This window comes from Periplaneta americana, chromosome 15, assembly GCF_040183065.1.
Source record: "Periplaneta americana isolate PAMFEO1 chromosome 15, P.americana_PAMFEO1_priV1, whole genome shotgun sequence".
Lineage (NCBI taxonomy): Eukaryota > Metazoa > Arthropoda > Insecta > Blattodea > Blattidae > Periplaneta > Periplaneta americana.
In genome coordinates, this window is record NC_091131.1 from 15,596,017 (window position 1) to 15,608,215 (window position 12,199).

The window sequence follows — 12,199 nt, forward strand, 5'->3', positions numbered from 1 at the left end:
ATATCATGAATATACGCTTTTTGGTAGATACTGTGGGGAGCTCACGAGATCAGCCCTGATAGGAATGTGGAGTAATGCCAATCCTACAAGCAGCGAACAGCCAGCGTAACGCCACTCTTGCTCGCAGAAGACGACATGATGAGTCACTAATAACGAGAACGTTTCTTTTTTCCTACCATACTAAGTATAAAAGAAAATTCTTTTTGATACTGCAAAAAATTGATTTTGAGAATTGTCAAGGAAGGCATGTTTTCAGCTAGCTGGTTGCTGTTTTGGCACGCCGATTGTCTGTCTGTACACCGATAATTATCTGCAAAACAACTGTACCGTACGAATTTTATTAGTATTCAGCATTCTGAAAAGATTTTCTCCATCATAACCACAATAATCCCACAAGCATATATTTTACAATACTTGTAGCAGGAGCTTCGTCTCTGGCCAATCACTTGAATTCAGTGGCGATTTCTCTTAAGGAGCACAGGAGCAGTGCACCACCTCTTCAAATAACACACGTTTTATAAGTTATATCAATGAACTGCAGTAGACTATGTAAGCGACTTAATTCTTTGTTATAATACTTTGTAAAAATAACACTGCACGTGTACTGGTCTTGTTGACGCCTGGGACTTGTGTTTACCGCTCGACACTTGCGGCACACTGCTCCATTCGAGCATGCGCAGTAGTACTGTTTCACTGGCAGGCTTTGGAGCATGGTAGGGAGGCAGTACAGTGTGCGTAGAAGGGGTTAGGAGCACTTTCAGATGTGTTCTCAAGCTCGTCCCATCATAAATGCTACAATGAATAGTGTGCAAAATCTGTGTAATTTTCTATAAGACCTTTACACGAAAAGATCAAAATAAAGAAGATGTGTAGACCTACACAAGAATTAAAATTATAAGTGACGAAGAACAGTAATAGAGAAGTGACAAGAAAATTCAACATTCGGACTTACGAAAAATGCAATATGCGGCTGCAATATAAAAGACGCTGTATTTTGTTTTCCTTGCCTGTTGTTCGACGGCGAACATTTATTGACAAAAACAAGTACGTTTTATGAATTTTATTTATTTTTCTGTTTGAATTTAGGACTTTGCGTAGTAACTAAATAATTTTGATTATCGTTCTGCAGATATGATTGATTTGAAGCACATGAATGAAGGAATTAAAAAACACGATTCTTCAGCTGCACACATCAACAATAATGTTAAATTAGCAGTGTTGGGTCAAAAAAACATATAGACGCAATTAGATTCAATTGGATTGTTGAACTTCACAATGGTAAAGCTACCAAGAACAGATATGTGCGTGCGGTTTTGTGGAGCTTTGAGTTGGCTTTAAGAGGTCACGAAGACGGAACTCATCTTTAAACGCTAGTAATTTTCTTGGCCTCATCAATTTCAGTTCCGAATTAGACCCACTCTTAAGGAACAATTGGAAAGAGGAACAGTGTTTAAGAGCACGTCAAACACTATACAGAACGAAATCCTTCAAGCAATTTTGATGTATGCCATGATGAGATTTCAAAGAAATAAAGAAAGCTGCTGACTTTTTAGCAGTTAAGGCTGATGAGACGACATACGTATCGAATGCTTGTGAACGTGTGAACTCTGTTATAAAACGCAATATAGCGAAAACAAATTATTTACGGTGTGCTGCAATAGAAATTGAACACTTTACTTTGCTATTACTGGACCTACCTAGGAAACTGATTAACTGCAATTTCTTGACTAACAAAATTATGTAAATCTATACCTACGTAGCGTATGTTAATAGTTATGTAATAGTTAGTACCTATAATAATAATAATAATAATAATAATAATAATAATAATAATAATAATAAAATAAAAATAATAATAATCATAATCACCATAAATATTTGTGCACCACCAGGATTATTTATCACCACACGCCACTGCTTGAATTCAAAACAGATTAACAGGGATTTATATTTGGCTGCGGAACAATTAATTCCTCTCAGAGATACTTGCTTTCCCCATCTTATTATACCACTACGCCACTTACCTATAAATTGTCTTCGATACATAGTGTGGACTATTTCGTTTATGACGTCATACCATTTTCGGCCAATGAAGTATAATGAAATTTTGAATTCCAACCAATCACAGTCATACATCACGATAATTTCTGTAATTCGATTTATCGATATCAATTTATCGCATGGTCGTGCTTTTGTTTAGTCAGTGTCGCCAACTGTTTCCACGTAAATCCATGAGCATGAATCTATTGTACTAAATAAAGTGCGAAGTCCTACTTCCACATCTACATCTCCATCTTCTAATTCCATGTCCATTGTATGTAAAGAAAATTACACTCCTTCATAACAATTGTTCATTTAATTAATATATTAATCAGATTATTTGTAATTATACTATAAAATGTTTAAATTAAATTATGATATCAGCAGATAATTAAAACGTATTTCTGTTATAATGACAAGAGAGAAATTAAGTACATGTCATTAACATTTTTAAACCTGTATTTCGCTTTTCTCAATCGGCATTACTGATTAACATTCAGTTTTTTTATTGCAGTAATCTTTATTCATCTCATTTGACTTCACGATGTCTGAATAGCTTAAATATTCATAAATATATAATTATTAATATTTTGTGAGCGAATTTTAGGGATATATTATTTACATTTTATTCACAAAATAGTCCTAATAAATGTCACTCGAGGTCTGAGATTTCCGAAATAAATCCACTCGTTTCGCTCGTGGATTTATCGGCAAATCTCAGACCTCTTGTGGCATTACTATACTGTAGATAATTCATGCGTTAACATCCAGCACAAGTAAACTGCTTCAAGCGATGTTCTTCTGTTTCCGGCAAAGAAGGTCACTATGGAAACGCATGAATTGTTACGTATGTCTGGTGATTCATATGTAAACAGAGTAGCCAGAATTCTCGCTTGATTTTGCAGCAACCACTGCATTAAGCAAAAGAAAATGAAAGTCTGCACCGCAGAAGATTATAATCACGGTACGTGACGTCAGAGGAAGTCGATTCGAAGCACGACATAACATTACCTCGCCATTTGTTACGCGCGCCCTTGACTTGCCACCGATATTTATAGGCTTTCTCAAGTTTGACATTTTTTGTGCACCTTGATTTTCCTCCTTTGAATTCCATATCCTCAGCCAGGGAATCACATCGCATGTTTTATGAAGCTCAGGAAGGATTTCTGGAACTCTGGCCACGTTTGAAATTATGACGTTATTAGATTACTTTTTTTCTTAGACGTGTTGTACCTTGTACCTGACTTCCGTGGAGCTGTGTTGATGGTGATTCATAACTCTCGACCTATCTCCTCTTCGATCTCTTTTCTCTTTTTAGTTACACAAGGTGACTAAAAGTATGAAAGTCTGCTTGCAACTCCTATTTTCAATTTTATGAAGTTATAGGAGATGGAAAAGAAACTATTTTGAACATGATTTCAAAACAATGTTCTCCATTTATTAACGGTGTGTCAAGGGATCTGTTTTTTTAATCATATCATATACTTACTTGTCCATTTTTGGATTATTCAGGTCTTAGAACGTACAGTATTTGTGTGTATTTTTTACCGTTTATACATTATTATTATTACTATTATTATTATTATTATTATTATTATTATTATTATTATTATTATATTATTATTATTGTGTAAAAGTTGCCTCAAATTAATGATTCACATGTAGGCCTATGTGTACATAAAGCTGCATATACTCTGTTCAGTTTTCCTTGCTTTTACGCATAGAGTCTGGGGTGAATATTGAAAACGAACGTTCAATTAAGAGTTAGGCGTATGTTATTTTACGACGCTGTATCAACATCTTAGGTTATTTAGCGTCTGAATGAGATGAAGGTGATAATGCCGGTGAAATGAGTCCGGGGTCCAGCACCGAAAGTTACCCAGCATTTGCTCAAATTGGGTTGAGGGAAAGCCCCGGAAAAACCTCAACCAGGTAACTTGCCCCGATAAGGGATATATTAATTAATAAATATTAAATATCAGTCCAATACGTGACGGAACGAAAAGATTTCTTAAAATCACGAAATAGAACGTCGTTTCAGTCCGCTCCTGTCCATTTCGAGCATAGGTGAAGTTATGGGGGGGGATATGGGAGTATTGCCCCTCCCCCGGAACTTGTCTGAACTTTTTTTTCTATTAACTTAACGTTAGGAAATATTAAATTCAAAAAATCTTTTTTGCTTTTGTTTATGTTTAAGTTTCTGTGCTTAAATTGATGAATTAATGTCTTCAGATCATGTGTCTGGACTGTAATATTTATTTTTAATTTCTGAATGTATAAGAATTTCTATACCTCATTTGAGGAATGGAAGCACTGTGATGTTTCTTTTGTAACAGCCTGTACTCATGTGTTAGAAGTTTGCAGGTGTTCAGGCCGCCACTTGGAGAAATATGAATAACATACCGCACAACAATGCAGAAAAAAGAAAAGTGATCCTGGTCTAATGTGTAAACTTAAAGACGACATTGAATAAAATAATTACAATTTGCATTGATGTCTTCAGGAAGGTAAACTTCATATAAAAAACTTTCTGTTAGCACTGTTACGTAGTTTCATTGATGTATGCACGTGTTTCTGTACAAGAGAGAAAAAGAGGGAGATTGTTTTAAGTTACGCCCTATAATAATTTGTAGTAGACCTACAGTTAAAGTCCTATAGAACTCGGGCTGAAACATCGCGGATGTGGATATGATTATGTCTCGTGACCAGAATATTGTACGAAATGGAAATATAAAAATTGGAAATTTATCTTTTGAAGAGGTGGAGAAGTTCAAATATCTTGGAGCAACAGTAACAAATATAAATGACACTCGGGAAGAAATTAAACAAGAATAAATATGAGAAATGCCTGTTATTATTCGGTTGAGAAGCTTTTATCATCCAGTCTGCTGTCAAAAAATGTGAAAGAATTTAAAAAACAGTTATATTACCGGTTGTTCTTTATGGTTGTGAAACTTGGACTCTCGCTTTGAGAGAGGAACATAGGTTAAGGGTGTTTGAGAATAAGGTGCTTAGGAAAATATTTGGGGCTAAGAGGAATGAAGTTACAGGAGAATGGAGAAAGTTACACAACGCAGAACTGCAAGCATTGTATTCTTCACCTGACATAATTAGGAACATTAAATCCAGACGTTTGAGATGGGCAGGGCATGTAGCACGTATGGGCGAATCCAGAAATGCATATAGAGTGTTAGTTGGGAGGCCGGAGGGAAAAAGACTTTTAGGGAGATCGAGACTTAGATGGGAGGATAATATTAAAATTGATTTGAGGGAGTTTGGATATGATGATAGAGAATGGATTAATCTTGCTCAGGATAGGATAGCTAGTAAGTAAGTATTCAGATATACTCTACCACGGTCAAGCTGTAATGGGGGGAGGAGGTAAATGATGTCCCTCATAACCCCGTTATGTGGGGATTCTATGGTTTTGCTTACCCCCCCCCCCCCCCCGTCAAGGAAACGGTTCTCTCTCCGCCTATAACTTCGAGCTTTGATTTTAATCAGTATCTAATTTCTGCAGGATTGAGGCACAGTCTACTATATACAGTCGCGAAGCTCAATATGTAGTAAAAATGCAAACATGGGTAGTTGCCCACCACTAGGATCGCTACTATCGCCTCATCATCGCAGATCTCTCTCCTAGCAGCCGACAAAATATGTTACACTTTCGTTGTCGTGTTCTTTTGGAAAAATTAACATCTTCCTTCCATTATTGAAATATTAAATGCATAAAGCTAATTTATTATTTTAATGAAGTATATTAAATTCCACCATAAACTCGAAGATACCTGCAAGAAATAAGTAATATAATTTTTGTTTGTGCAAAACGAACTGAAATTTACTATAATAGCTTCACTCATTCAAGATTATAGCGATAATTAACTATGAAACCAATAAATATTAATTTGCATTTCTCTTTACAACAATAATAATGGAAATATGAATTAATGGAGTAACTTACGCGTACCGGTACTTGTAGTGTAGGCTTACGTAGTTAACAAAGTGGGATGAGGTTAAGCAATAATAATCACACTAGAATTGAAAATAAAACGTGATCAATAAATTTTATTGTAACAGACTTTTTCTGCGTGTCTAGTAAACAACAAATAAAAATAACAACAAAATTAACAGCTATAATTAAAAACATATCCTTTGAAGAAAAAAGTAGGCCTAAGCAATAATAATCCCACCAGAATTGAAAATAAAACGTGATGAATAAATTTCATTAAAACAAACTTAATTTTTCTACGTCTTTAGTAAAATAACACATAAAAATAATAACAAAATTAATAGCGACAATTAAAAATATATCCTCTGAAAAAAAAAGTAGACCTAACCTAAGTAGCCTAAGTGACAGAACTTTAACCGGTATCTAATATCCTTTCGGTTAGACTGAAACATTTCATTGTGAAATTTAAGGATATAATGTATTCTAACAGTCACAAAGAACTTCCAAATTAACAGTTCTATTTCTGCACAGCATTCTTGTGGAAACCCAGGAACCTTTCTGAATCTTTCGGAAATCGGAAAATGGATAACTCTGGCCTCTTTCTCTTACTGTTGCTACAGTTTATAGCACTACAAACGTCTCCTCCTTGTCCCATATTATTATTCCAATTATTATATTTTAGCCATTAACATTTTCATTATAACAAATAACAAACATTTCACAAGCATCAATGTGAAATACGCAAGGAGCTAGCACTCGATAGAAATACGACACAGTCCAAAGTCGACCATGGACAGTCTATTGTTTCTAGTTGCTAACCGCTTGGAGCGCTTTATCACGAGATTTGTAAAAAAAACACCTCAAGCTTCGCGACTGTATATAGTAGACTGTGATTGAGGTCTAAACTTAAAGCACAATCATCCCATTGGCGTAGCTATATGGATTATAAAGCTTAATAAATGGGAACCTTCAGTGTGTGTAGAAATATTTCTCGGCTTGTAGCCCCACCCTACGAGATTCAGAGAGAGAGAGAGAGAGAGAGATACGTTCGTCCACATTGCATTAGCAGTGTATTATTAATGAGTGACCGTGAGAAACAATTTGCACGCTAAGAAGAGCGTTCGGTGTTGACAGCAGCAGTAGACTGTTGGGCGTCCAGTAGGGCCATCTTTTGGTGAGCTGAAGAAAATCATACTCTTATCTGCACTGCCGCACCGATTAATTGTATTGTATTGTATTGTATTTATTAACATTCCATGGTATTCATACATTGCTTCACAGCTAGAATATGGAACAAGTCAAAAAACTTAATACTATAGTAGAACTTGGTTATAGCGACCTCATTTGTGCGACACCTCGCCTATAACGTCAAATATTCTGTGGTCCCAACTAATTCCCCATAAGACATATGCTTTTCTACTTTGCTTAATACGACAAACGCATATGCGTCTACCTCGTATATAACGTCATTTTCAAACTCAGTTTGGAATAAGATTTTCTAAGAACCAAAGTATTTTAAGAAATATTTTGTTGAAATCTGACCCTGACAAATTCTTTACAGTCTTCTTCTGTCATAGACCTCTGGAATGCAGGCGGATTCCCCACCCCATTGTAATCTGCTCGAATTCATGCGGTATTAGATCAGTTTCGACAGGAAGTTTTCACTAAGTGCACGCATTTTAACGCAGTATGGCCACTAAAAGTAGTGAGTGACGCTGTAGAAGTCATCAGGATTATGAACGTGCTCTATGAAGCTAGGGAAGGGAGCAGTGAAATTGCAACTGAAATTATGAACATAGAACGTAATTTAGCCCTAGAAAGTATGTATTGGGCAAGTAGAAGACACCAGAGTAAAATAACTGATTACCTCACTTCTAAGTAAAGTAGTTTGGTGAGTACTGAACAAACTGTTTTAATACAGAATACTGTATTTATAATTGTAGACCTACGTGTATTTTATTATGTTCATTGTAGGCTTAAAAGTCAATACATAAATCTAAAATAAGTCTAATTAAGTTTGTTATTTTCCATTTTCCACCTCACTAGATTGATAATGTGAATCTCGGTTACTACGACACTCGTTTATAACATAATTTTTAAGGTCCCTTGGATGTCGTTATAACCAAGTTCTACTGTGTTATAAAGTCTTAATTTATAGTCACAGTCTAGATGAAATATATACAGAAGAGATTTACAATAACTAGTACAACACGAAGTTTTAGTATCAATTTCATGAAGCGTTACTGAATGTCATGAATTCACCTACAGAATAGAAGGCGTGAGAAATTAGGTATTTCTTTAATTTGGCCCTAAATAATCTTATGTTTTCAGTTTCATTTTTTATATCGATAGGGAGGCTATTAAAAATTTTTTTCTGCCATATAACGCACTCCTTTTTGATAGCATGATAGACTTCTTGATGGAGTATGAAAGTCATTTTTTTGACGTGTATTTATGCTATGAACTGTTGAATTAGTGACAAAGTTTTCACGATTACACAGGAGGAAGATTATTATTGAAAAGATATACTGACAAGCCATGGGTATTATTTGTAGTTTTTTTTTAAATAGTCCTACACGATTCTCTAGATTTGGCACCTACTATTATTCTAATTACTCTTTTTTGTAATAGGAATATACTGTTACTATCTGTGGAATTTCCCCAGAATATTATTCCAAAACTCATTACCGAGTGGAAGTATGCAAAGTATATTGTTTTTAAGGTATTGATATTTACTATCTTTTGCATAGATCTAATAGCAAAACATGCTGAATTAGTTTGGGGATAATTTCTTTAATATGATTTTTTCAAATTTAACAAATTATCGATTTTTAAGCCAAGAAATTTGGTTGTTGTTGTTTCTGACAGGTATCTATTGTTAATTATTGCTCTAGAAATTTGCGAGGTTGAATTTGGACAGGATTTAAATTGAATTATGTTAGTTTTGTTACAACCTGTCTCTTAAACACAAATTTACTGTATATACAAAACTTCATAGCAATGTTCAAATTAAAGGGGAAGAAGACGTGAAATTTCCTCCCATTCTGGACTTTTCCTCAAGTTCTGCATTCCTGTTTCATTTCCAACCGGGAAAAGAAAATTTCCCTCGCTGAACATGTTATTATTGTAGGTCCACAAAGACCTGAATAGCGATATATTTTCTGAAATTATATTACCTGAAATTATAGTTCAGAAAACTCATAGTATTAGAGTAACTTAGGCCTATTTTATTTTCTGTGAGGAGGTCCAAAAATTTGTCTTCTAGAATAGAGCATTCGAACTCCGGACCTGAATACCTAAGCAACCATGCAGCTCCCAAGCCAGGTTGTTGGGCATGAAAGGTTTTTCCTGGACTGCGGCCTGTAATATTTGTGTTAGTTTGGCTATTTAAACGATGCCATGGGGCTGTAGTTTGTTGTTTGTGGCGAAAGCCAGAATCCGGAAATTGAAATCCCTACCAGAGGAACAGATGTCCTGTGCGTATACACAGACTGTAGGCCATGCGTTTATAAACTGTACAAAAATAGATTTTTAAAGAAGCGGGTTTCTATAATTGACTAATGAAAGAAATTAATACTGTCTGCCGTCTTTTATTTTCTCATCCTCCTCTGTTTCTCCTTTCGCTTTTTCATTTCCTCTCTTTTGTTATTATTATTTATTATTATCATTTCTTCTTCTTCTTCTTCTTCTTCTTCTTCTTCTTCTTCTTCTTCGACTAGTCATCTAGTTCATAAGCTCTGCATACTCCTCATTTTAAATTTTCTATTTCCTTTTAATCACACTTAATTTCGCACCTTCCTTTTTATTAATTCCTGCTCCCATTCCTTAGTTTCCGTATCTTTATTCTCGATCTCTTAAACCACCTCTCTATTTTTCATCTCCCGTTACACCACCTTATTCTTAATCTCCTGTTCCACCTTCTTATTCTTCATGTCGTGTTCCACCTTATTCATCTCCTTTTTCACTTTATTCCTCATTTCCCTTTCACCTTATTCTTCATCTCCTGTTCCATCTTATTCCTCATCTCCTGTTTTACCTTATTTTTCATCTCCTTTTTCACCTCATTCTTCATCTCCTGTCCCACTTTATTCTTCACCTCCTGTTCTACTCGTATCTTATTCTTCATCTCTTGTTCCACCTTATTCTTCATCTCCTGTTCCATCTTATTCTTCATCTTTTGTTCCACCTTATTCTTCATCTCTTGTTCCACCTTATTCTTCATCTCTTGTTCCACCTTATTCTTCATCTCGTGTTCCATCTTATTCTTCATATTTTATTCCACCTTATTCTTCATCTCTTGTTCCACCTTATTCTTCATCTCTTGTTCCACCTTATTCTTCATCTCTTGTTCCACCTTATTCTTCATCTCGTGTTCCATCTTATTCTTCATCTCGTGTTCCATCTTATTCTTCATCTTTTGTTCCACCTTATTCTTCATATCTTGTTCCACCTTATTCTTCATCTCTTGTTCCACCTTATTCTTCATCTCGTGTTCCATCTTATTCTTCATATTTTTTTCTACCTTATTCTTCATCTCTTGTTCCACCTTATTCTTCATCTCTTGTTCCAACTTATTCTTCATCTCTTGTTCCACCTTATTCTTCATCTCTTGTTCCACCTTATTCTTCATCTCCTGTTCCATCTTATTCTTCATCTTTTGTTCCACCTTATTCTTCATCTCTTGTTCCACCTTATTCTTCATCTCTTGTTCCACCTTATTCTTCATCTCGTGTTTCACCTCCTTATTTTTCATTTTCTGTTCACCTCCTTATTCTTCATGTCCTGTTCCATCTCTTTATTCATTTTCTGCATCTCCTCCTGAATTCCGCTTGGGCTTGTTTGTCTTGTACAGTTTTCCGAAGGTTTACTAAACTATAAAGCGAATGTCAGGTAACCCATTGGTGGGTTCTGGCAGTGACGTCGCCAGGATCATGGCAAGGGGGGTGCGGATGGGGTGCGAGATTTAAAAATGGGGTGCGAGTTGTAAAAATGTGGTACATAAAAAATCCAAAATGTTCTCTCATGCACTTGAGCGCATACTATACATCTGTTTATTATTATTACTATGTATTTTTATTACTATTATTATTATTATTATTATTATTATTATTATTATTATTATTATTATTATTATTATTGGTCAGCATATCCATAACGCTATATTAAGGGACATAGTTTTTTCACATCCAAGAAATTGTTTGTTTTTGTTCTTCAAAATAACTTATGCCTAGTATTTTTTTTTAATAAATTGCGGAAAGGGGTGCTCCGATTTTTTATGGGGTACTTGCGCACCCTTTCGCACCCCCCTAGCGACGTCCCTGGGTTCTGGGACTCATCTCACCAAAATTCTGACTCTCCGTCACCAATTCCATTGACGCTAGATAACGGCGTAGTTGATACAGCGTTGTTAAAATTGCTGACTGATCCTTCTCCTCCACCACATCAAAATCATCGTCAGCTTTCTTCCTTCTACTTTATCTTTGTATTTATTTATTTATTTTTTGTAATATCGTACTGTCTTTCTGGAATTAGTGTTTTAGTACCAGTATTAAGAAGATGGAAATAATTTGATTTATTTTCAATGTAGCGAAGACAGTTTAGTTTTTGTAAGAATGTCATTGTCCTTACTTCAGTGCCTGTCTGTCTGATGGGTAAGAATTTCTGTTTGCATCATCATCCTTATAGAGTATGTTTATTGTTTCCAGCTGCACTCAGCAGTTCTCTTATCGGATAGCAGGCAGTCTTGCTTGTGTCAGAGAAGCCCACCCTCAGATTGTCACCATGTCGACGTACTACACAGTAAGTAGCGTGTTTATTTTGAGCGTCCTGACTTCACTGCAGGCTGTGAGGAACGTAAGTTGCATTGTTATGTGCTTAGATTTGTAATTATTGAGGGATAGTTCAAAATGTTGAGTTATAGTTGAGATTGATATGGAAGAAAATGCATTATTTAACGTAGAAATTTGATTATTGATTAAAAAAAAAATTGTAATTCTCCAAAAGAAGTGAACCAAAGGAGGCATAATTTTTTTTTTATTCAGTTATTGTCTTCTTTGAAATCTATACAGTGGTAAACACGTGGTTTTACTTTCCGATTGCAAATATCTTCAACATAACACTCGAAAATATTTACCTGTATATTGTTAGTTGCGCCATATTGACTGTAGAAGGTCCTCCCATTTCTCATTTAACTTACATAATTATTATGTC

General features: G+C 35.2%; 1 protein-coding gene across 2 annotated transcripts in view; it reads left to right on the forward strand.

The window, feature by feature from the left end:
- Window positions 1-12,199, forward strand: part of AnxB10 (Annexin B10) — a 76,740-nt gene that overhangs the window by 31,885 nt on the left and 32,656 nt on the right. For both annotated transcript variants that reach the window (XM_069846739.1, XM_069846738.1), the window contains exon 2: window positions 11,695-11,788. In XM_069846739.1, coding sequence (XP_069702840.1) covers window positions 11,771-11,788 — 18 coding nt within the window. In that variant the 5' untranslated portion in view covers window positions 11,695-11,770. The remainder of the gene's footprint in view (window positions 1-11,694; window positions 11,789-12,199) is intronic.